At 46.8% G+C, this 24047-nt stretch overlaps 1 protein-coding gene across 6 annotated transcripts in view; it reads right to left on the bottom strand.

Annotated features, from left to right (window-relative positions):
• Nucleotides 1–24047, bottom strand: part of PKNOX2 (PBX/knotted 1 homeobox 2) — a 75567-nt gene that overhangs the window by 24473 nt on the left and 27047 nt on the right. For all 6 annotated transcript variants that reach the window (XM_062594506.1, XM_062594505.1, XM_062594507.1 and 3 more), the window contains 3 exons: nucleotides 12426–12629; nucleotides 11873–11958; nucleotides 215–323 (listed from right to left, as the gene is read on the bottom strand). In XM_062594506.1, coding sequence (XP_062450490.1) covers nucleotides 215–298 — 84 coding nt within the window. In that variant the 5' untranslated portion in view covers nucleotides 299–323; nucleotides 11873–11958; nucleotides 12426–12629. The remainder of the gene's footprint in view (nucleotides 1–214; nucleotides 324–11872; nucleotides 11959–12425; nucleotides 12630–24047) is intronic.

The raw sequence follows: 24047 nt of genomic DNA, 5'->3' as shown, positions 1-24047 counted from the left end.
ATCGGCGCTGTCGAGGGCTAAGCATTTTCCTCGGTGCATTTTCAGCCGGGACGGGCATTTTACTGCAAAACAGCAGCTCTGTAGCAGGAGGTTGGGTTGGTCGGGGGGATGCAGCGAAGGGAATTCGGAGGGGTTTTGGGGTGTCCTGTGGAGTTTTTTTTTTTTTTCTTTTTTTTTTGGAGGGAGGGTCCCACGGGTGCTCTGGGATACTCACCTGGGGGGTGTCCTGGTAAGGGGGAGGGGGCACACTCTGGGTGGCCATCATTGTCAGAGCCGGCGCCGGGGAGACATGGTGCATCCTGGGCGGGCGTCACATCGAGAAGCTGTGGGGGGGGGGGAGAAACGGAGCAGGGTTAACTCACCTCCCCCCCGTCAAAATATCCCTCCCTCCCTCCAAAAAAAAAGAAAAAAGGGGGAAAAAAAGAGAGAAAAGAAAAGGAGAGGAGACATCCACTGCTCCTGCGTGACCCACTGCAAATCACAGCCGCCCACTCTGCCCCTCGCAGTGATGCTGAGGGCACCCCATACTGGGGGCAATTTTTGTTGCCTTTTACTCTTTTTTGTTGGGTTTTTTTCGCTCTTTTTATTGAACTGAAGTTCTTCAGTGCGTTGCGGCAGCCATCTCATCGTGGGCTCCAGCTCACAAGCCCAGATGTATTTCAAAATTCAGTTGTATCTAGAGGAGTGGTGTCTAGCCACAAGCATACCAAGGACACACAAATCAATTCCTACAGGCCTTCCTACCTAGAGGATCCTGCACCGCAACCTGCTGGAGAAGCTGGTTAAAAACAAATACGAGCAGTGAGATGGAGCCCTCCAAAATTCTCCCAGAACTGGCCCTGGACCATGCAAATACCTACACAGATGACACAAGACCACGCAAGATCTACATGGATGCTCAGACCCTCCAAGAAAAATGTCCCCTGAAGAAACCTAAGATTATTTGATGCCCATGATCATTATTTAATGATTATTTGAGCAACTTGGGAGGAAAAAAATCCGTTGGGGAGCAGAGAAGAAGGTGGCTTGCAAGCAGACATTGCCTGCACCGAGGCCAGACGCAGGCAGAGCTTTCAGAAACGACGGTTGCAATCGATGAAGCTTGTTTTACTTCCACTATGTGAACCCTGGTGCACAGACAACTTTGTTTTCCTAGGAAGGATCTATGTTGAGTATCTATCTCCACTTACCTACTCATGGACTCCAAGAGGTGCTCTGAGATGCACCATCCTCAATCTCTCTTGCAGAAACTTTCTGCTTTCTGTAAAAATAAAGCTGTTTTCTTTTTTTTTTTTTTTTGGGGGGGGGGGTCCCAGCCTCTTCTTTGGGTATCTTCAAACCAGGCCATCCACCCCCAGCATGGTGGGGAAGGCAGAGGGACACAGGGAAGGGACTTCTTTGCAGAGGGGCTCTTGGCTGGATGTTCTTCCAAAGTGTAGATGTGGTGGCCAAGTGTAACCAAAAAAGCATATATATAATTCCAAAAAAAAAAAAAAAAAAAAGAAAACTTTGAAAAGCCCCTCTCTGCCAACAGACTTCAAAAATAATGAGCTCATTAGACAGTAAGTGTCATTAGTACATGGTAATGTGAAACCCAGTAGACCAGTCTCCTCTTGCCCTGAGACATATGGGTCACGTCCACTAAAACCATGAGCTCTTCAGGAGGGAAAGTGAACCCACAGGTGAAAAAACAGACCCTGGAAGAGCTGATAGTCTTGTTTAAATCCTCAGGGAAAAAAAAAAAATATCCTAGGTCTGTCATTGCATTAGGCAAGAGATGAACTAAAGTCTACATTTTTGGCAGCATTCATTCCTTGCAAATTTTCTGCAGATCTGCCATGTTAGTCACCACACTAATGATTGAAGGGTTTAGCAAGTGCATAAAGCCACTTAGGGAAATCTCCCAGAGCCTCCCAAAGCATATTCCTCCCACCAAAACGAGCTGCAAGTGATTTTTGGAGTAATGCCTGCTGTTTCGCCCATTAGAGGCCCAATAAAATGGAAAGTTATGCCACGTTGTGTTGGGAAATACCAATTCATAGCTTTAGTCCTGCCTTCTGTGATGAATCACAGAATCATAAGGTGGGAAGGGACCTCTGGAGAGCATCTAGTCCAACCTCCCGGCTCAAGCAATGGGTGCCATTTTTGGAAGAAACACTTCAACGTAAGGCAGCAGAGCAGGGACACCAACTATGTCCACAAAAATGCAGGTGCAATTTGGTGCGCTTGGCTCAGCCATCACTGGAATTTGGGGGAAGACTTCAAATATTCCGGTCTTCTTCCTAACAGCTCTCTGCTGGGCTTGACGTTTGCCAGCAGGCATCAGCCTCATGAAAATGCAGTGTAGCCTCCCCCTCCAAAAGCTGAGGGCTATCTGCACAGGCAGAGCATTGATCTCCCTTTTATTCATTTTTGCACAAATAAATGTTTAAAATAGAAGTGCAATTACTTCTTACTCACTCTGCCCTGCCATCCAACGTCCCATGAACCAAATACTGAGAAGACAGCACACACAAAGTGCTCGGTGATTTATTGTAGAGTATGGAGCAGTCCAAGGCCCAATTTAATTGCCGAATATAATATAATGCATTCACTAAATCATGAAGACTTTACGGGCTTGGATTTGTTTCAAGAATCGGACTTGTAGTCAAACAGGAAGATGAAGAAAAGCGAGAGGCCACCATTGCTGATGGCACCACTTTTCAGGGCTCAACCAGCCCGAAAAAGGCACAAGAGAGCTGCAGTGATTTGTTGGCATTTTAAGTAATAATTTTATGTAATAATCTGTATTTTCCCCCCTTTAAATCAGTTTATCTCCGCATTGACTCGTCTAAAGAAGAAATGGGAAGAAGACACAGAGCAATGAGACACCGAACGCCACCAACTCTGCATTGATCTTCTCCACCGAACGGTTGAATTTTGGGCAAAGAGCAAATACTCGGAGCCTCGTGTCCCTTCCCCAAAGAAACTGTGGGCAATGAAGTTGAACAACCTCTGATAAAGGCTCTTTCGTTTCCGGAAACGGCAGCACTTTAGATTTTGGCAGCATCTGAAGAGCAAAGTGTCCTAAATTTCCTTCGGAAATAAAATTATTTCAGCTACCACTGCAATATGGCCATTAAGTTGAAAATGTATTTCCCAAAGAGCTTGAGTCTACCTAAAAGAGTCACAGCCAGGATAGATTTATCTGCTGCTTTTTGCCAGCAGTATATCACCTCCTCTTTCAAATAAAAATAATTAAAGACTTGAGCAGAGAAGTCATTTTTCAGTGCGATCATTGATGCCACAAAACATTTAAAAACTCAAAGTATTTCTGATGGTCCCTGCCATTACAAGGCAAAAAGGAAATACTCTCTGACCTGTCTGATCATCAAAATAGGTATAAAACAGTATTAGAAGTATTGCTGAACAAAAAAAAAAAAAAAAACAAATTTGGGGCTATGTTGATAATATTACAGTTGATAATATTAACATCAGCTTTGCAAGACACAACTCTTTTTTCCACATCAATGGAAAATAAGTGGGAATCCTTTTCTAGCTAAATCATCGGCTTCCCCACGGCAGCAAAATCAGTAATCGATAAGGGAAGATCCGACGTGGGAAATTAGGAGAGTGAAGTTTTCAAACACTTTTCTGCATCTATCCCAAATTCCGGAATTATTAGAGACATTTCTGTTTTCCGCTCTTGCACATGGAAGCCTTGAGGCATGTCCCAGGGAGATGGTTATGTATAGTCTGTGTCTGAAAATGTTTTCCAGCTACTAGAAGATATTTTTGCGTATTAGTGGAAGACTGCCTTTCTAAAGGGCTGTTTTTTCTTTTTTTAAGTATAATAAAGAGAGGATGAAGCAGCGTTTCCAGTGATGGTAGATGAGTTATGCTTGAAGTTTTTTATGTTACAGTCTTCATGGCAGAAAACTCAGGTTTGTGTATGCTGAATTTTATGATATATGCATTCATTATATGAATATATATAAGTTAAAATGAAGAAATATCGTTGACGGAAAGGAACCAGCACCTCCAGAGGACTATATATCTCACTTGGAAATGTAAGCCAAAGACAGATTCACCCTCTGCGGGTGACAATGTCTCTCCACTGACCATAAAGTGAATCTGGAGTGACTATCTCGCACTTGAACATCTAATTTTTATGTGCTGAAATGAGGCCACAGGCAGTTCACCCCCACATTTTCTCATTTCTGATGGAAAAAATGCTGCAAAGGTTACCAGCTTTCATCAATAAAAGAGTGAGAGGCCCTCTTTTGGGCAAAGCCGATAGGGAAAACAGTCGCATTAAGTGTTTTTATGCTTGTTGGCAATGGTAAGAGCCACTTCTGCCTTGCTGTAGAGTCCTCTTGGTGTGCAGGGGAGGGGTAAAGTCTTTGGATTTGACTGATCTTGCAAATTTGGCTGAGGAAAGGGAGGTGTGGAGTCCATAGTCACAGCCCTGAGCTCTTCTTTAGCTGAGAGTCAACCCAACTGGAAGAGTGTTGAGCTCCCGTCTCGCACCAGCAGCTTTGAGGTGAAATGAGCAGCAACAAAAAGAGCAGGAGTGAGGTGGGGCAGTTGGTCCTCCCTGGGGAGGAGGACTTCCACGCCTGAGTCAAAGCAAATTTTGACGACTTCTCTGCAAACCAGCCAATGTGCGCCTTGAAATGGTCTTCAGCATCCTCAGAAGTCATGAGAATCCAGATTCTGGGGGAGACGCCATACACTTTGTGATGGCTGGTTCACTTCCCCCCGCCACCACCATATTTTGGGTTTCCTACTTCCAATTCTTCAAGAAGGCTTCAAGCAAAATGATGCATTTAACAAAAGCACAGAGCTCTTGGAGAAAAAGGGATTTAAAATCCCAAGGAAGGGTTTATTTCCCTCCAAGGATCGCCATATTCTGCGGTAACCGAGGCACGTCTAATGTCTCCAGTGATTTGCAGCAGCACACAGTGTAATCCAGGCTCAGTCCCACGGAAAAACTCTCCTCCTTTGGAGACTTCTCTAAGAACTGCTGCCTGCCCAGCTGCCTTGTGCTTCCTTGCCTCTTCCCCAGCTCTCCAGGTCTGCTAGCAGCATCTTACCCTCTGCCAACATCTATTATGTCCTTGCTTGTTTTTACACAAATTCACCCCTTGCTCTTAAGCAAAAGCTTCAACAGGCAGAAAAACATCTTTTTTATATTTTTTTTTTAAGTTAGGCAAGGGTAGCTCTACTGGCACCTTTAATTCCCACCTAAAAGCGAGACTGATAAGACTAAATTGCTAAAAGTGGAGAAGAATCCTGTTTTTCAAGAGGTTATCCATTTCCCGCACTCCTGTGTGCTACTACACACGCTTGCATGAAGCCACTCATTGGACATCAGAAGCATTAGTGCCAGAAACACCACTGAGCCAGCCAATGTTTCCAGCTTTTTAGCAATCCACAGTAGACAAATTTTCTCCACCCAACCTGCATGAGGGATTCCACGCTGGAAACGTCCTTCGTGCTCAGCCTGGACGCCGGCTGACTCAACATCAGCCCGTAGCTGGAGCATCGTACCCTCCCCAGCATTGCGTTACTGAGTATTCCCCAAGAAAACGAAAATAAATGGAGTCCACGTTTCTGATCCACCTCCTCCAGCTCAATAAAAAAAGAGTAGGTGCGGGAGAGGGGGAGCTGCCACGGTGCATATCTGATAAGAACAACAATTACCGCAAAATAATTCCCTCCTCGCCAAAGATACCCATCACTGTCGACGACTAGAATGCTCCAGGGACATCTCTGCAACATAAACGGGAGAATAAAACCCGCAAGAGCCAGTCAGAGCTTTAGTAGACAAGGTTAATGTACCTTGAACGGCAACATTAAGCAACTTTGTTCGTTTTTTAAGTGGAGAGCTGAGATACCTACATAGATTTTTAAGTGTTATTTTTATAGAGAGAGACCATTAAAGTACCTTCCAAAACAAACTGGCAAAGGAAAACATCAAAGAGGATTCTTCAAAGTAACGTGAAAATACTTGCAGTTTTTGCAATACAGCCCCTGGCCCAGCAAAAGTTCCCAAAAGAACGAATCGTGATGTTTTTTTTTGGAGGGCAAATTGAAAAGCTTTGAAGTGAAACATAGCCCAGGATGCCGAAAATGTGCAAACTTCTTCTTGCCGGACGTGAATTGTTCAAGTTTCTGATTTCCTTGAGTGTATTACCAAGAATAGTTAGGGGATTAATTTTCCAACAGTTCTTTACTCCAAGCAATTAACTGTGAATAATTTATAATCAGAATCTTATCTGATGCTTTTCAAAATTTCCTTTGCGCACTTAATATTTGATTGCATCCTGCTAATTCCATGACCAAGGAATGTGCTCCGCGCACGCATTTCCCGGATCCAAGCACAAAAGTCTTGCACCTTATTAGAAAATAGGTTTGTTAAAAAATGTCAAATAAACATTTCCATAGGGATTTTTTGGATGCATCTTCTACAAATTTGCCTTATTTCCTTGGCTGTGACCAAACTTAAGCACAGTCACAGATGTGGGTCATTCAAATCACTCACTTCGGGATCATTTTCTTTATTCGGCCAGATACTCCCCTCCTGGCTTTTCTTCCCCCCCTTCCCCCCTCCCCCCATTAAAATTTAGATTGCCTTCCACAGAGCTGCAAGAAAGGCTGGATTTTGCTTAAAATAACCTGCATGAGGAAGACATAGAATTCATAGAACATGTAAAGCTTCAAAATTCAAAAGCAGATGTCTACAAATTTATGTTCAGAAGAATCATGAGGACAAAAATCAGGTCCTTCCACCTTGGCCTCGTGAAGATGAGATGGTGGACGCTTCAAAAAATAATCAAAAAATTTTAAATCCCCAAACTTCTCCAAAGGATAAAATAAACAGATGCCAGTTTCTGCTGAAGAATTTTTGGCAGAAAAAAAGGAAAAAAAGGAAAAAATAATCAAAGACAAAGCCCTTTCTAGCCCTAAACGTTCACATAATTTACAAGCTCTCCACCCTCTGGTAGAGCAATGCTAATGTGAGTCTTCTAACCAGGGACAGTGTCCTCAGAGAACAGATTGAAATGCCACGTAGTCTGGGGAGAGAAGTCAAGGTTTTGGTGGATTCTGCTGGCCCCATAGTGGGATCGATTTTTATTTCTATTTTCGTCCCCTTACATATCCTAAATCTCACTTTGGCTGCAGCACTGTTAAATTTCTCATGTTTTTTTTCTTCTACCTAGAGGGTCTACGAGCAACAAAAAAGGCCACGATTTGGGGTGAGAATTGAAGAGGGCACACAGAAGAAAATTTATCAGAGGGTCAAAGAAAAATACCTGCCGCGGCCCCTCAAACACCCCGATTTATCGAGCCTGTTCAGAGAAAGCTTTAGAAGAAACATGATTACAAGGGTTGGACAAGGAAGCACAAGTCATTTTTCAGGCCTCCACGCTCTGGGGGTTTGCTTGCTCCCGAAACCTTTGCATTGGAAAAAGACCAGTTTTACAAGAGAAATGGGGAAAAAATGTAAAGCACCAAAGCTGAGTTTATGAGTAGATTTACATTGAAAAAGTGTAGTTTTTCTGCACTTGTGGAATATCTTCATTCAAGCCTAGATAGTAATAGCAATACAAAGGGATAAAATTTTAGAATTGAAACAAAGCAAGATGGAAGCTATAAACTTCACCTGCGAAAAAGCAATGGGAATTTGATGGGATTGGAGAATACAGATCACCACACCAGCTTTGCAGAGAAAACAGGACTGCGCAAGGTTGACTCCGGCCACTGGAGGAATTCTCCAGGAGATAGCTGGGATGCTTCCTGATGAGGAAAAAGCCCTCAACCCAATTGCACACCCATCTCAGGCGAAAACAGCCTGGCACCGAGACGTGGAGATGTGCAAGATGAACAACACAACCGCCTCGAAGAGGCTGGAGCGCTGCCGATAAATCCACGCAGGTCCAGGCAACACCAGGCTCTTCCTCTCTCTCCTCCCAAGCTCTTCACCTTTGGTTAACAAATGTGCTTTCCTATTAAAACTTACTAGAGCTATGAGGGTGGCAGAGTTTATACAATTTCCAGCCTTTTTCTCTTAAATCATCCTTAAAAATTACTTCTGTGGATTAAAACCTTTGTTGCATCCTAAGGAAATGCCCCAGAAGCTCTTGAGGTTGAAAGGAAAAGACAACAAATTGAGTTCAGAGCTGATACTGCTCAAAATTGAAGACATGAGATGACAAGAGAACTGGATAGTCACAGCCCAAGTAATACAAACCCAATGCAATTTTTGCCACGGGGCTTTATTTGGGGCAAAGATGATTTCTGACTGAGACTGAGCTGCTTCAAAGAGCCACCACAAAGTTTTGACCTCTAAGGTCCCAACCAGCAGACAACGATGCCAATGGTTTAGACCTCATCACTGAGGTGCTTTGGAGGAAAAAGAAGACTGAGGTCAATAAATGACAGGAATTTTGGAGAGGAGCGCTAGAGGAGCCCTACTACTGAAACAAGAGACTAGAAGTATGACCTTGGATGAAAGAGATGTTCTGAAGACAGCAGATTTGTACTTTCTTGGTATATACCACTGGCAAATGCAGTCAGAGCTGTTGATCTAAGGATTTGCCGCCAAGAAGGGTGGCCCTCAGATATACTCCTGCCCATGAAAAAGATACAAATGAGTTAGCCACGGTCTCAAATTGGCTGCTTACAGCTTTGCAGTGCTTCACAAATCTCCCGGCAGGCACAAATGATCAAATGCCTCAACTATTCCACCTGCACAAAAGTATCTGGGGATGTGTCAGAAGCGCAGCACGCATAACCGCCCTCTCCTTCCAGTCGACGATCTGCTGTATCCTGTGATTCAAGTTTTGAGTGGTTTTGCCTTCAGTTCTCTTGGCAAAGATCCCAATACTCCTGCAAGGAATTGCAACAGGTTGCTTCGTGTGGCTGCAAGAGCCACAACGTTCACGCTGTGCTATGGGGAGGAGGAGGGCTACTGCACCGACAAAACCCTTTCTTCATGTAAATCTGCCTCTTTTCTTGCTATGTTCTGCTAACATATTTGCAAACGGCTGTTTTTCCTTATGGAGACTTTCCTTATGGAGACAGAAAGAAATCCCTTTGGAGCCGGCTGTTTTCCTCTTTCCCATATGGCAGATAAATCAGAGCTCTCTACTAGCAACAGTTCAGCTCATACCCCTCTCCCGTAGCTTGCCAGTCTTATCCCCCTTACTGAAACTGGTGTGCATTCCCTTCTAAAATGCAAAACTCCCAACGCAAACGGCTTTGAAGACCAGAAGGTATGGTGAGGTCTTCCTTTAAGAAAAGACAGGCCAGGCTTTCCTGAGTGCCTTCTCTGTCCAAGCCTTGTTCCACCACACTGCAGCTTTCGCTCCTGAAAATGCACCCGCAACGCAAACAATTGCATCAACAGCTGCTAGATTAATTGCACCAGTTTAAACATCTTTCATTCGCACGTTCAAAGGCAATTTTCGGCCTCTTACATCCTCCATGGCAAAAGGCTGGTTTCAGGTATCATGCAGTGATTTATATAAAACACAAGCGAATTAGGGAATTACAGGTAGTTTTGAACTACCTTAATTAGGTTTAATATTTAGCATGCTGAATCCTCTGTTTACTCCAAAGTTTGGAGCATAAAGTACACGAGATGGAGTTAAAAGCCTGATCCAAACTCAACACAAGGAGGGAATTAGGGACAAAAAAAGGACAGGAAAGGGTTTGGGATCTGAGAAGAACGTGCCAACTTTCTGGGCACTAGCATTAAAAGTGGCAATCCAGCCTCCGAGCTGCCCTCCACAGAGGTATGGGCTTCAGGGGGAGGAAAGTCAAAATGGGCTCATCCATGGAAAACGAGGTGACACGTGCACAGGGTGGAGAATGGCCAGGGAACCCCAGTGTTTCTCACAGGAGGAGGTCTTCAGGATGGATCATTTCTACCTGTCATTAATACTTGAAGTGATGCCAGAAGCAGGTTTTGGTTCAGAAGGGATCTAGATGTGTGCTCAGTATCACATCCTTCTGTACCTTCATGCATGTTCAACAGCATGTCTTTCTACCTTGATGTGACCCTGTCATATCTTTCTATACCTTGATACATCCCCATCATATCTTTTTGTATCCTTGACATGTGTTCAACATCACATCTTCTTATACCTTGATACATGCCATTATCACATTTTTCCATACCTGATGCATGCCCAACATCTCACCTTTCTATACCTTGACACATGCCCAACATCACATCTTTCTATACCTTGACACATGCCCAATGTCATGTCTTTCTATACGATGTCTGGTGTTCGCACTAGGGAACTGTTGGCATGATTTGCTGAGGAGGAACCTTCATTTTCTTGGTGGGGACACTTCCCAGGCTAGGTCACGCTGTCCCTGCACGCATTCATGTCCTCCACAGGCTTGGTCTCCTCAAAAGGAGGAGCCCAACACACCCATCATGCCTTGCGGGGCGCCAAGCCCTTCTACACAAGCATCAGGCAGCTCTGAAATACTCATGGATATGAGTAAGAGAGGAGAGAGGGAATTAAGGTGTGGAGGAGCTTTCCTGAGGAGCCCACACAGTGATATGCAAGGGAGTATCAACACCAAGCCCCCACAAAGGCATTTAGAGAAGCAATTTCCAGGTGTGCTCCACTTGTGACTTTGATTTTTTCCCCCATAGAGAAGGCAAGGTCCCCTGTAACCCAGCAGAGAGCAAAAACAACGCTGCCTTTCCTCAGATTAAAACGTTGGACCTGCGGGATGAGCTGAGGCCCTTTTATTAGGAATGGAACGAAATCTGGAATAACACAAGATTCAGTCTCACATTCTGTCAGCAGATTCTTAATCCTCTTTGTAGGTTGGTGGCCAGGGAAGGTTATAGCCAAGAATAAGGGCTGAAAGGGCAGAAAATAATCCTGCCGTTATTTGATGGCATTTATTAAAAAGGCTTTCAGAGAAGGCAGGAAGAGGCTATTCAAAGCAAAGACGCGAAAGGTCTCATCTTGTGCTCTGCTGCGCCGTGGATCGAAGGAAGCTTCACATCAGGCTGAGAGAGCACAAATAGCTTTGCGTTTTTAACCTGAGATGTGCCCACCCTAATCCTCACCGATTTAGGATGCACCTTTTAAGGAGGTTTACACGATCTGAAGGCTGCACCTCCGTTTTCAGGCTAAATGCTAGGTTTTGTTCAAAGACCAATGTTGTTTTCTGTTACTTCTTGAGACAGAGCAAAGGAAACTTGCAGCCAACGGGTTTGCATTTTCTTTGTCACCCAATGGGTGCCTACAATTTAGGCACAAAACAGACAAATTTGGCACTGCATCAGTCCTAAGCATAGCGTTTTGCATCAAACAAAGAACTGTTAGACTCTGGGTTTCACGTAAACCTTATTTCATGTTCTGCGTTTAAGTTATTTTTAACCAGTGATGATTTCTCACCAGGCCACATCCTACTGTCTCCCAAAATTTTGCAGCGATAACACCCTCTATTTAGGGGCAGTTTTGAAAAATCCGTGTTTTTCTCATGGCCAGCCACAGCTTATAGGATTCCTTCAATGCATTCATGACAGCTGAGGTTTAAAGAAATGAATCAAGCTCTGCACAGTCTGATTTTTTTTTTTTTATAAAAGCTACAGGCCCTGCTATTATTAGCCAGGAATCTGGGCTTTTTCCCCCTAAAAAAAAAGGCACACTGCACTGTCCTTCCTATATTTTCCCCTTCCCAAAATCCAGCAGCATGGTCTGCACGATGCTCCCAACAGCATTTCGCTGTACAAATGACCATTGCCAGGTGTGGGACAAGAAAGGGCATTACAATTACACCAATCCCGCTCATAAAGAAATCGCTTTCATGCGTTTACTCATCTAATTAATAGAAAGCAGAGGGGCAGCCTTACTTTTTCAGGAGTGCTCAGGGAGCCGGTTGTCCTGCAAACACCTTCCCTCTGCCGGAAAAGCAAAACTTCTGGGTTTCAGTCACAAGCTGGAAAGAAAAAAGATGAAATATTAATTAAGACTGAACCTTTCTGCACGGTATCTTCTGACAGCATGAACGAAGCCAGCGTGGGCTGCACAACAGCAACACATCCCCTCTTAACGCACTTTTTTTTTTTTTTGCAAGGCAGTGGGGGAAAGCACTGAGGGTGCATAAAATGGGAGGATCTAAGAAAAAATGCAGGTGGGGACAGCCCTGAGAGGTCAAAGCCGGGCTGATGCCAAAGCTAGACCAGCAGCCCTGGGTGAGGTCCGAATATCTCCAAGGAAGGGCAAAAACAAATGAGATTTTTTAGAGGCCAAATCAAGATGAGCATGGAAAAAGTGCCATAAACGGTGACTCCATAAGCGACATTTTTTGGAAGCCCTCCTACGGCAATTATTCGAGGAAAGCTACTTAAAGCTTAAACAAAAATGCTCCTAAAGCATCTGCAATGCCAAGCAATGTGGATTTACACGCAGCAAGTCTCCTCCTCTCACAGGTGACCCCGGAGCCGACGCCGGCACGAGCTGGTCGCCGGTAATTTCGCAGCGACCGCGAGAGACGAAGGGTGACGCGGTGCCGTCCCGCGTTGGCGAAGAGGCGCTTTCTGCTCCTCGGGGACGGGCGAGGGCGGCGCGATACCCGCGCGGCGTCTTGGGTGGGATTAGCGGCGCAACCTGCAAAGGAGAAACCAAGAGAAGAAGAGGTGAAGTAGCCGCAGCCGTTTTGCGCCTGGTTGTTTGATTTTAACTTAAGCTGAGGTGCGAATGTGCTTTTACACGCCAACCTAGATGGTGTCAGCTAGGAAAGAGCTCTTAATGTTAAAGATGAATTTCCAGCATTCGCTGCAAAGCAAGGGGCTCACCCCTAGATTTAACTGGCAAATCCTTTTCTCTCTCTCTCTCTTTTTTCCCATTCCAGGAAGGCATGAGGCATGCATTTTTTGGCAGGTCCCAAAGCCCAGGTACACCCGACTCACAAGGAGAGTTGCAAGACAAGGGATTTGCCTTTGATGCATGCACGCGGGCAAGCACAGGCACGTGCATGGTGCCAGGGTGGCAGCACTGGTCCTTCTCTCATCCAGCAGTTTGCCGATAAGGGTTTGGGGAAAGACACGTTCAGTATTTTTCTCATCTGCATCTCCCCTCTGCCATAAGATCAAAGCAAAAATAGCAAGGAAAAAATCAGACTTTTTCTTAAATGCCAACTAAATGTGCAGCAAGGCTGATACCTCAGAAGGCCAATGGTCAGGTTGTCCTAGATGTGCCTTTCTAGACTCTAATAAATCACCATTTTTCTTTTTTACAATTCTCAGTGTAAGTGTCCTAGTTTTTTAATTTTCCAGCTTTAGGGTAATTGCAACTTTTCAATGATTTTAAATCCAAAAGCATTGAGGCCATAATGATTTTAACCATGGCTTAAAGACACCGCAGTCACCACACAGATATTGCAAGAAATGAGTTAGGCTCTGATGCATATATGCCTTGATATACCTCACCTCTAGAGAACTCCTGAGATCTCCAACAGTCATCTGATATATGTATGCCCTGATATACATCACCTCTAGAGACCTCCTCAGATCTCTGATATCCACCTGATATATGTATCTTCATGCAAGATATGTCTGGGTATATCTACCTTGATATGTATCACCTCTCCAGGGCTCTTCAGATCTCCAATAGTTGTCTGATATATGTACCTTGATATATATCACCTCTAGAGATCTCTTCAGACTTCTGATACGTGTGTGATATATGTACACCTTGATTTACTTCACCTCTGGAAACCTCCTCCAGTTTCTGATATATATCTGATATATGTATACCTTGATGCACAACACCTCTAGAGAGTTCCTCAGATCTCTGACATTTGTCTGATACATGCACCTTGATATTCATCACCTCAAGAGAGCTCCTCAGATCTCCAACGTTTGTTTGATGTATCTACCTTGATGTGCATCACCTCTACAGAGCTCCTCAGTTCTCCAGCATTCATCTGCTATATGGATGCCTTAAGGTACATCACCTCTAGAGACCTCCTCAGATCTCTGATATCCACCTGATACATGCACCTTGATGCAAGATATGTCTGATATATCCACCTTGATATTCATCACCTCTAGAGAGCTCCTCAGGATCTCTGATATATGTCTGATATATCTGCCTTGATATATATCACCTCTCCAGAGCTCCTCAGGTCTCTGATATAAGCCCGACATATACACCTCTGATATACATCACCTCCAGAGAGCTCTGCCACTCTGGCGAGTCCGTATCTCCCTTTCTAACCAGGTACCCAGAACACAAGAGAAGCTCTACTGTTCACCATCACATGGCAACCCCCCATACTACAGCAATAAACCTACCACTGAGAACGATCTCCCCAGTTTTAATTCGTTCCCCAACACATCACAATAAAAACACGTTTTCTTGCCCTCACATACTGATCACAGCCAAAAGATTTTGGAGTTGAAGCCCAAAAGACACGGGAAAAAGTGAAGGATTGCACTGGAAGTGTCCATCATGGAAACCTAGACATCACTAAGCCTGTTGGCCAAGGATGGATACTGGAAGTAACCAGGTGTTGTTGGGGCAGAACCGGGCACCAACAACACAGAAGAGACCGCAGTTGTCATGGTGCGTTTCAAGGAGATCACCCACAGCAGGACCAAGCTTTCCCACACTCTGAGCAGATGTTTCAACATCAGCTCTTTGTGCAACATTTGCTCTTTCCATTCAAAAGTTGGACCAAACCCCTAAACCTGGAAAGCCTGATGAAGGGGACAGAAGGGCAGAAGAGTCTTGACTTCTCAAGCAGGTCTAGGTCCCTCAGAGAGCCTTAGATACTTAATCCGGGCTGCACAAAATGCTCAGACAGGGCTCAAGTCCAAAACCAAAAAGGCAACTTAAGTATCATAAGGATATTTATGATGGCAATAAAACATCTACACGCTCAGGCTTGGAGGAAGAGCATGTGCAGGTGCTCACACCAACTACACATCAAGGATCTGGGACTCCTTGCCCTGATAACACTGCAAGGAGCTTGCATTTTGCCCCAGAGCCTCGTTCCCATGAAGACTTTTTTCTCCTTCCCTTGGAGAGATTTTCATCATCTGGGCTTGCCGCACGCACAAAACTTGTCTTCACAACCGCGTAAGGAAACGCGAATGAAGCTAATTTTTATGACGGGAGGATCCAAATCCTTTTTCCAGCGCGTCGCCTCGTTTCCAACGTCAGCATTTCGGAGGCGCGAAGCTGCGGCCGCGGGTATTGCACGACGCGCTCGACGCCAGCTCCTCCGAACGAAGCCGGAACGACGAGCGACAGAATCGCTAACAAAGCTTTGGCTGCCTCGTGCCGGGAGCCAGGCGAGCCGAGTCCGGAGGAGAGGATCTGCCTGGCGAAAGGGGGTGCACATCTGTCCAGGGGCGCACATCTGGCTTCGTGCCGGCAGGCGCCGAGGAACAAAGGCGGCCTCACGCCGCCGCGCCGATAAATAATAGAAAGTCGGAGCAGCCCACAGAAGCGGCACCACACTGTTCGGCCTCGGGCGAGACGGAGGCAAATTCGGTGCCCATGAGGTCTGGAACAGTGGGATTAATAACACATCAATTTTAATGCAGGGCGGGAGGTTTTATCCCCCTCTTTTTTTTTTTTCTGCTTCACAAACAGCCAAGTGAATGTTTGAGCATCTCGGCGGGGGGTTAATGAGGACTCTGATTAGTTATTCAGATTTGCCAGCGTTGCCTCTACCCGTCCTCGGGTGGGGGAAGAACGGGAAGGGGTTTGCAGCAAAGCTCTTAAAGACGAGCTGCTCTGCTTCGGCAGCAACTCCGGGCCCCACAGCCGCGGGTTTTCAGGGTGCTTGCTGAAACCAAAAGCTTTTGCAGGGAAAAGCTCATTTTTCTCTATCGTTTGAGGGATGAATAAAGCTACTGAGATAGAACATAGACTCGAGGGAGCATTTTTTCTTCTTGCCTGAAAAATGAAGTCTTGGGCACTTTTAATCTAATTTCAGTCCAGCTGCAGTTTGACCTGACTATTTGCCAATCATATAATACCATATCCATGTTACAATATGACCCAAAAGGATAGATCCATGGATGCATGCAGGGATGCACCGGATGGAGGCGTGGATGCCTACATTGGACACACGCATGGATGGCTTCGATGGGTGCATGGATGACTGTATGCGTGCATGGATGGGTGCGCTGATGGATGTGTTGGGCGCATGCATGGATGTGTGTCACGGCTGCATGCATGGCTGGATGCTTGGATGTGTGCACGGGTGCATGCACTGGGTGCATTGGACACATGTATGGATGCATGGATGGATGCACTGGATAAAAGCATGCATCACGGATAGATTCACGGATGGAAGAAAAGAAGGCTGTTGTAGGGGACATATTTTAATGCACTTCTTCCCCCTCCTCCACCTGCATTTACTAAAAGGAGAACAACAACAACAAAAAAGACTTTCTGGAGCCCTCTTTCAGGACAGGATGTCTCTTGCATTGCCTGTCTGTGCTTGTGCACACCAAAACCTGATCGTCCTCCAGGGTCCCATCAAATTTTTTTGCAAAGCCCAGCTGGAGGAGCAAAACTGCAAATGCACGGGAGCTGCAACCTCGCTGCAGAAACCATGTCTTGCCACAGGGCTGCAAAAAACACAGCATCATCCACCGTGGTGTTCTTTTACGCAGCTAATAAAAGCACTTTATTTCCTTGCACAAAATCCAGGACTTGCCTCATTGCTCCTCAGTGCAAAAACATTTTAAATGGGTTTAGCTCACCTGCCCCGGCATAATTTTGGGTTTATTTCCAGCTTTACGCCTGTGCTCTTCACCTGCTTCAAAAAAAGGCAATAATCAGCAAATGCAACCGGCAAAATAGATACTTGAGAGTAAGCCGAAGCAAAACGGCGCTCAAAAAGGGTTGAAGGATGGAGCCGGAGTGGCGCTTCGTGGCTCTGCAAGCTATTTTCATCAAGCAACCCAGACGTCATTTCACGCGAGGGCGTTCGAGAGGAAAGCCCACGGTCAGCGACACGCGGAGGATTTCCAGGCCAAGGAAGTCTTTGTCGCAGGCAGCGTTGCGTGGGGGCAGCTCTCGTGCCGCAGCAGAGGCTCTTCCCCGGGATCGCCGCCGTACGCTTTGCTTCCGTTCTAAAAGCGCACGTTAATCGCTCTGAATTAACGGCTCCAGCTGGAGGAGCAAACGAGCGCTTCGCAACCTTAAGCTAACGCCCAACTTAGCTGCGGTGATTTAAGTTTCGGCGGGGGCAGATCTCGCTTTTCTGGCTGCGGCGCTCAAGACGGAACGTCGCCGACGGGTCCCGAGCGCCTGCGCTTGGCTAGAAGAGCATTTCCAGGAGGATGAATGCACCCGCTCAACGGGAGCCAACACGAGGACGTAGCCACAGATGGAGGCAGGAGGGTAAGAAAATCAGAAATTAAGAAATCTTCGCACTTGGCTTTGCTTTAGAGAAATACGAGCAGAAATACGAGGCGTCATCTTCGCCGCTGGGCAATCCAAGGATCGCGGCGGGGGCTCACAAGCGTTTTCTTCCCAGCATGTCTTTTTGTATTGCATTTACATTTTGTCTCCAAATTTTCATGCTCACAAATAATAATATAATAATAATTCTTTCAAGCTCTACCCCTTTGCCCTCTTTCGTCTTTTTTTTTCCCTCTTCTTTTTTCATTTGCTGCCAGATACAGCAGGTGAGGAAGAAAGCCCCTGGAGATTACTGGTTCACATGTCCAGGTATCCACCACTAAAGGACCCCTTTTCTTTAAAATCGGTGTTTTCAGTGAAAGCAGTGACTATTTTTAATCATTTCTAACACCAGCGCGCAAGGGGGATTCACAAAGCAAAGCCTTCTCACCTCACCATCTTGCGACGCCCAACTTGAAAAGGAAGAAACGGTGCCAACAGCTCTTTCCAAAAATGCAATTCCTTCAAAACAAATGTATAATTGGTGGGAAACGCAAGAAAAAGAGGTCTACAGTGATGACTGAGCACCTGCCGTGGTATTGGGTAGAAAGCCTTGGCCATCCCGGGTTGAGTTGGGAGTCATCAACCCCATCAATGGCCATCAATCCCAACGGTCTTTGGAGGACACTGGGGATGGATCCACAGAGGAACTGCAATGGAGGGGGAGTCAGGATGGAGTCTTCACTCTCGATGGTGCAAGGAAACGCATCAAAACACTCAAATTTGGGGATATCCTGCCCTGACAGCACTGAGGACCAAGCTCTGAGGCGATGGGAAACAGGAGGTCCCGGCCATTGGGGTCCTCAGGGCCAACACTTGCTCCTCGGAGGCATCCTTGGCGCGCGTCAGAAATAACGGGGAAAAACCACGTGCTTTTTCGGAACGCTTGCCGGCGCCGGCGGGAGCAGCCAACCCCGACGAAAGCCCAAAATTCAAGGTAGCCGGGCGGAAGCAGCAGCCCAGCACGGTTCCCGGTGTGCCCTCCGGTTAATCCATCTCGATGGAGCGTTCCAATTAGGGCTTAAGGAGGTATCAGCAATCAGGTATCTTCTCAAATGCCAGCTCAATTATTCAAATAATCCCCGCGTCACGATTCGGGCACTGTTTAGGGAAAGTGGTCCGATTAGCGCGCTGCCACATCCCCATCACGTCCGACAGCCTCGACTTCACGTCTGATTGCGGAATTTGCATTCAATTTAATTTTTTTTTTTCCATCTGGAGTAAATGAATAATCCGCGTACCTACCCCAGCCTTAATTACATTTGTTAAATTAAAAACTGGAATGGGAGAAATTTAAATGCGCGCAGCTCTGCGGCCAGGCAAACCGCGTGTTCAACCTGCCAGAGCCCTCCCGTCTCCTGCTCCAATTTCTCTCCCTTTCCCCACAGCCACGCATCAAAGAAATTACAACTCGAAAACAAAAATTCTTTATAAATGATGAAACAATAGATGATCTTTTGACATTTGCAGCGCTGTTTGCAGGGGAACGAGATAAAAATGTAATAAATTCATACACTTCTGTGTGTTTCTTGGCTCCGGCAGCTCAAATTTCCATCTCTTTATGCAGGAGTCCTGGGGAGCAGAAATCCTTGATAATGCCAAACAATTCGACACTTTATTTTCTCTTTACTTTGCACCGCAGAAAACACAGGCTTCAAGCTGCCAGCTGCTGGGAGTGAAACCAGATGCCACATCCCTTTGACGCTGGGGATAAAAAAAATCCTTCTGTCTTGGGGCATGGAAACGCCGTAGAGGGATGGATTTGGGGCTGGGGGTCAGATCCCCTCTGATCACGCAGGATCCCACTTCGCAGCTATGCTCAGAAAAAAACGCCTGCAAAACGCCTTTGGGACCTTCTCATTGCTCTTCTCCCTCCGGAAAAATTTTCCCACGCGGAAAAATTAATAGCGAAAGAGCCAGGCGACTCGAGGCGGTCGCGAGCGAAGGGTCTGGCCTGGTAATAAATAACGATTAGGCACAAATTGAAGATAAAGTGGTTTCAGCTCTTGCCATTTTAGGAGTAATACTCCATTTATCACGCAGCAGGATGTGTCAAATAATTATATTTGGATGTTTGCTTCCATCTAGGTGTCAGTGACACTGCAAACGTTCAGGAAAGCCCGTTTCTAGCGCTCCCAAAGACCGTTCGAGTTAAATAATTTATATGCAAGTGAGCAACGGTGCAACGTGAGCATCCGCTGGTTCAGGCTTTGCAAAATCGGGTAAAAACATTCAGAAAAGCCGTGCGGCTCACGGAAAGAGCGAGACAGAGTTGCAAATAGATTTTCCCTCCGCCCCAGCCCAAGGCCGGGAGCAGCGAGGGGGTTTTCGGGACGGCGGAGCCCCACGTAAGGCCCCGGAGGGAGGGCGCGGGGCACATTCGGCGGCGCGGGGATCAATGCCGGGTCTGTGCAAAGCCTCGCAGAGGAGGAAAAGCGGCCCCAAAAAAAGCGCTGCCCCAAAGGCATCCAGGTGCTGCAAACAGACGAGTCTTTATTAATCGCCTCCGGGATCCCCTCGCGGGACTCTCTCAATTCGGCAGCGTTACGGGGCGGAGAAGAGAGGTGGAAAATCCAGGGGCAGCTTCATTTTGCGACTGGCAAGGTCCCACTTTCTTTTTTTGCTTTCTTCTGCCTTGTTTTGAATTAACAGTTCTTGTGCCAGAGGAGAAAACATCATGTTTTAGCAATGAGGTCCCCAGTGAATCTGTTTAAAAATTAATTAGTGCCATGCAACACATTAGCAATGAATAGTAATTTTATTTCTTGTATCTACCACATCACTGTTATTCCAGCTTTTACGTGGACCTCCTGGCCAATGAGGCCCTAAATACTGAGGGTACCAAAGAAATTGTGGCTTGTATCTCCTGAAAATGCTTCATCCATTGCCAGACTCCCCCCTCGCTGGGGATTTTCTGTGGCGCTCATACAAATCATGCTCCTGTTTGCTGGGCTGACCGCAACGTTGGCTCTGCTCACTGGAGGGTCTTCACCAACAAAGCAGGTCCTCATCATCCCAAAGGTGCAGTCACCCCAGGGTGCGAGCAAAAAGGGGGCTGCAGCTGGCTGGAACCACCCCTGGTGAGGTGGGTGGTGTGGTGTGGGCCAGGATGGTGGAGAGAGATCCTCCAAGGATGGAGATCCCTGACAACCCTAAGGATGGAGATCCTCTGTGGATGGAGATACCTCTGTCCCAAGGACAGAGATCCTCCCAGCCCTGAGGATGGAGACCGCCCAACCCCAAGGATGCAGATCCCCAAAAGCCAAGGATGGAGATACACCTGAACACAAAGAGGGAGATCCCCCAAGGATGGAGATCCCTCAAGGTTGAAGATGTCCTAACCCTAGAGATGGAGATCTCCCCCATCCTGAACAGATCCCCAAAACCCAAGGATAGAGATCCCCCAACTCAGAGAAGGAGATTCCCCAAAGAGGGAAATGCCCCAGTCCTGAGGTTGGATACCCCTCAACGGTCAAAGATCCTCCAGGGATGGAGACCCCCAATCCCAAGGCTGGAGATCCCCAGGCCCTGCGTATGGTGACCCCCTGTGCCCAGGGAGAGGGAACCCCTGAATCCAAGGTTGGATACCCTCCAAAAACCCAGTGATGGAGATTCCTCCACCCCTAGATTAGAGATTCCCCCCAACCCTAAGGTTGGAGATTACCCACCTCAGGGAACTCTCCCTCCTGAGAACACCATTTCCACAGCAGCCCCTTCCCTCTCCCCGTCAAGGACCTCACTGGCTGGCAACCAAAGCCCTCTCCCCACAAGTCTTGCCTGGTGGTAGCCCCCACTCCACCGGAGGAACCTGAGCAGCCCCCGTAAGCCGCTATCCCACACAGGGACAGCAGCAAAGCCCCGGAGGAGCAGGGCAACCAGGGCCGAGGAGCCTCGCCGTGTCGACAGCCTTCAGGTGCATGGCGAAACCGAGGGGAATTTGCAGGGACATCTGGAATATATTTGTTTTACGGCATGTTTCATATCACAGACAGGTACTTTGAAGCAGTAAGTAGTAGCAGGGCAGCACGTCCCCCTGGGTGGGCTGCGGTTTGTGCTTTCAGCCAGAGCTGCCCTGACATGACAAAGGAGCTGGGGACACAGAGCTGACGTTTTCCAAACACAGCTTTGGGCCTCTGGGGGAAAATCCAGAAATAAATTAAAAACAAAGAATGCTGAAAAAAGAAAGAAAAAGAAAACCCAAAAATCCCAAGTCTGTAAGTGATGTTGATCCCTACATCAGGCCATTAACAGTCCCATCACAAATTGTAAATGACTCAGATAAATTAACTGGCTTAGCAGCTGCAAGGAAAGGCCCTTCAGAAGATTCATTTGTTTTGCGGAAAAGAAATTAGTCGGGAATTTAAAATCTTTCCAGCAGCTTGACGTAGACGCCCTGCCAAAGCCCACACATTGCGACGCGCGCAGCCCCGGGCGGCAGCCGCTCGCCTTCCGGCCCTGAAGCAAAGACCCTCTGCGAGCGTCTGAAAGCGAGGGCCTGCAGTTGCCCTCCGTTAGCGTGCCATTAACGAGACCAACGCGCTCTGCCCCAGTGCTCAGCCAGCCCCACAGCAGCAGCACGGGCGCCCAAAGCAGCCGCAGAGCATGAACGAGCAGCGAGTGAGGGCAAAGTTCTGCAAAAAAAAAAAAAATATATATATATATGATTTGGGAGCAAATTCACCCCAAGATTTGACCAAAGCTATAAACCGTAGTGGTTTACTCTCGATGCAGTGAGCCACAGTGATTCACCCCAGCGCTGTCAGCTGCACTGATTTACCCCGACGCAGCCGGCTGCGGCGATTTAGCCCACGCAGTGAGCTGCAGTGATTTACCCCTAATGCAGGCAGTCACAGCGATTTACCCTGGAAGCGGCCAGCTGCAGTGACTTACGGCCGAACGCAGTCAGCTCGAGCGATTTATCCCCGATGCAGTGAGCTGCAGCGATTCACCCGGATACAGTGAGCTACAGTGATTTATCCCCGAAGCCGCCAGCCGCAGCGATTCACCCGAATGCAGCGAGCCGCACCGATTTACACCCGGACACAGTCAGCCAGTGATTTAGCCCCACCACAGAGAGCTGCAGCGATTTACTCTCCCCACGCAGTGAACCGCAGTGATTTACCCCCAACGCAGCAGCGAGCGGCAGTGATTTATCCCAGGGCTGCCCACAAAGAGCGACAAACCTCGCAACATCCTCACTTTCGCCAACGCTTTCTGGGAGGGAAAGGCAGCCGGGGTGGCCACGCGTTCATAAAAACGGAGCAAAGCTTTGCTCGCCAGCCTGCGGGTGAAGGCGTTTTATCCAATACACAGGGTAATGAGTTAAAATAATGCATTAAAGCACTTCTGATAGCTCTTCACTTTCGCAGGTTTCCCTAGCAGAGAATTTAGCCTGCTGCCTTCACCCCCCATCCCCAACAACATCTGCCCCCAGAAGCTACATCCTTTTTAGCTCGTGCAAGATTGAGCGTTTTTTTGCCTAAAGACACATTCATACTTTATTTCGCAGGCAGCACTTTCTCAAAACTCCTTTCAGTCAAAGTTCAGAGGTATAAAACATGTAAAACACCCCTAAATTATTCACACAGCGTTTCCCTCTAAGCCGATAATGGCACAGGGAAATGATAAAACAGAGGATCTGGTGACAAAGCCATGACCCCTGTGTTTTCTCCTTGTCTCTCTTTGGATGGAAAATCCTTTTTGTATTTGCTGGAAGGAGAGAAATGGAGGAGAAGATAAAAGAAAGGGACCTCCCTGATCCAGAAAGGACTAAGAGCGACGCACCGCAAGGAGCATCCGTCCTGCCGCGAGCATCCCTTGCAAAGAGAAGCAACAAGCCAAATCCAACACACCTCCACAACGGCATGCTCAAATGTTAGGGGAGTTGAAAATCTTCCCTCCTAAATTATTAGGTTTTTTTTTTATATCGTAAAATTTTCAGAAGCACAAGATTTTTGCAGTTTTGGGAAGCCGAGAGATCCGCAAAATTTCTGGGTGCTCAGCAAGAGGCAGAGCAACCAGAGCAACAGAGTTTCACTTGTCCTTTGGCCATGCTGAAGCTTTTCCAAAACTCACAGTATTGGAGATGCAAACTTAAAAGCACAGGATAGGAAGGGAAAAGAAAAACATCAAACCAAAAAATCCCACCTTGATTACAGTGCTCTCTGTGGCAAAGAAGGACAGAGATATTTTTCAATAAAGGAAACCCCTGAAAGATTGTTTCTTCCTGTTTTTCCCCTTTTTCTAATTGTGGTGGTTTTTTGGGGAAGGAAGGAAAAAAGAAAGGGGTGGAGCAATGGATGAAGAGGAGGAGAGCAGACCAAAAGAGAACAAGGACTGGAAAACAAGCTACAAAAACACAACTTGAAATTTAATCCAACAATCAGGTGGATTTCAGGGTTGTTTTTTTTTAACTGACAGAAGAGTTAAAAGCTCAAAACCTGCTTTAAAAAAATGCTCCTTGCTCCTAAAACCATGCGTTTTCCGTCAAGGCTGAGAACCTGCTCCCAGGCCGTCAGCGAGGAGCACCCAGCATCCATCCAAAATCCTGGTCCTCAGCTGCCTCTGGGGGCAAAGCTCCAAGAAGCCGGTGGTGGAAAA

The sequence above is a fragment of the Rhea pennata genome, chromosome 24, assembly GCF_028389875.1.
Source record: "Rhea pennata isolate bPtePen1 chromosome 24, bPtePen1.pri, whole genome shotgun sequence".
NCBI classification, from domain to species: Eukaryota; Metazoa; Chordata; class Aves; order Rheiformes; family Rheidae; genus Rhea; species Rhea pennata.
This window is presented reverse-complemented; position numbering and strand designations above follow the sequence as displayed.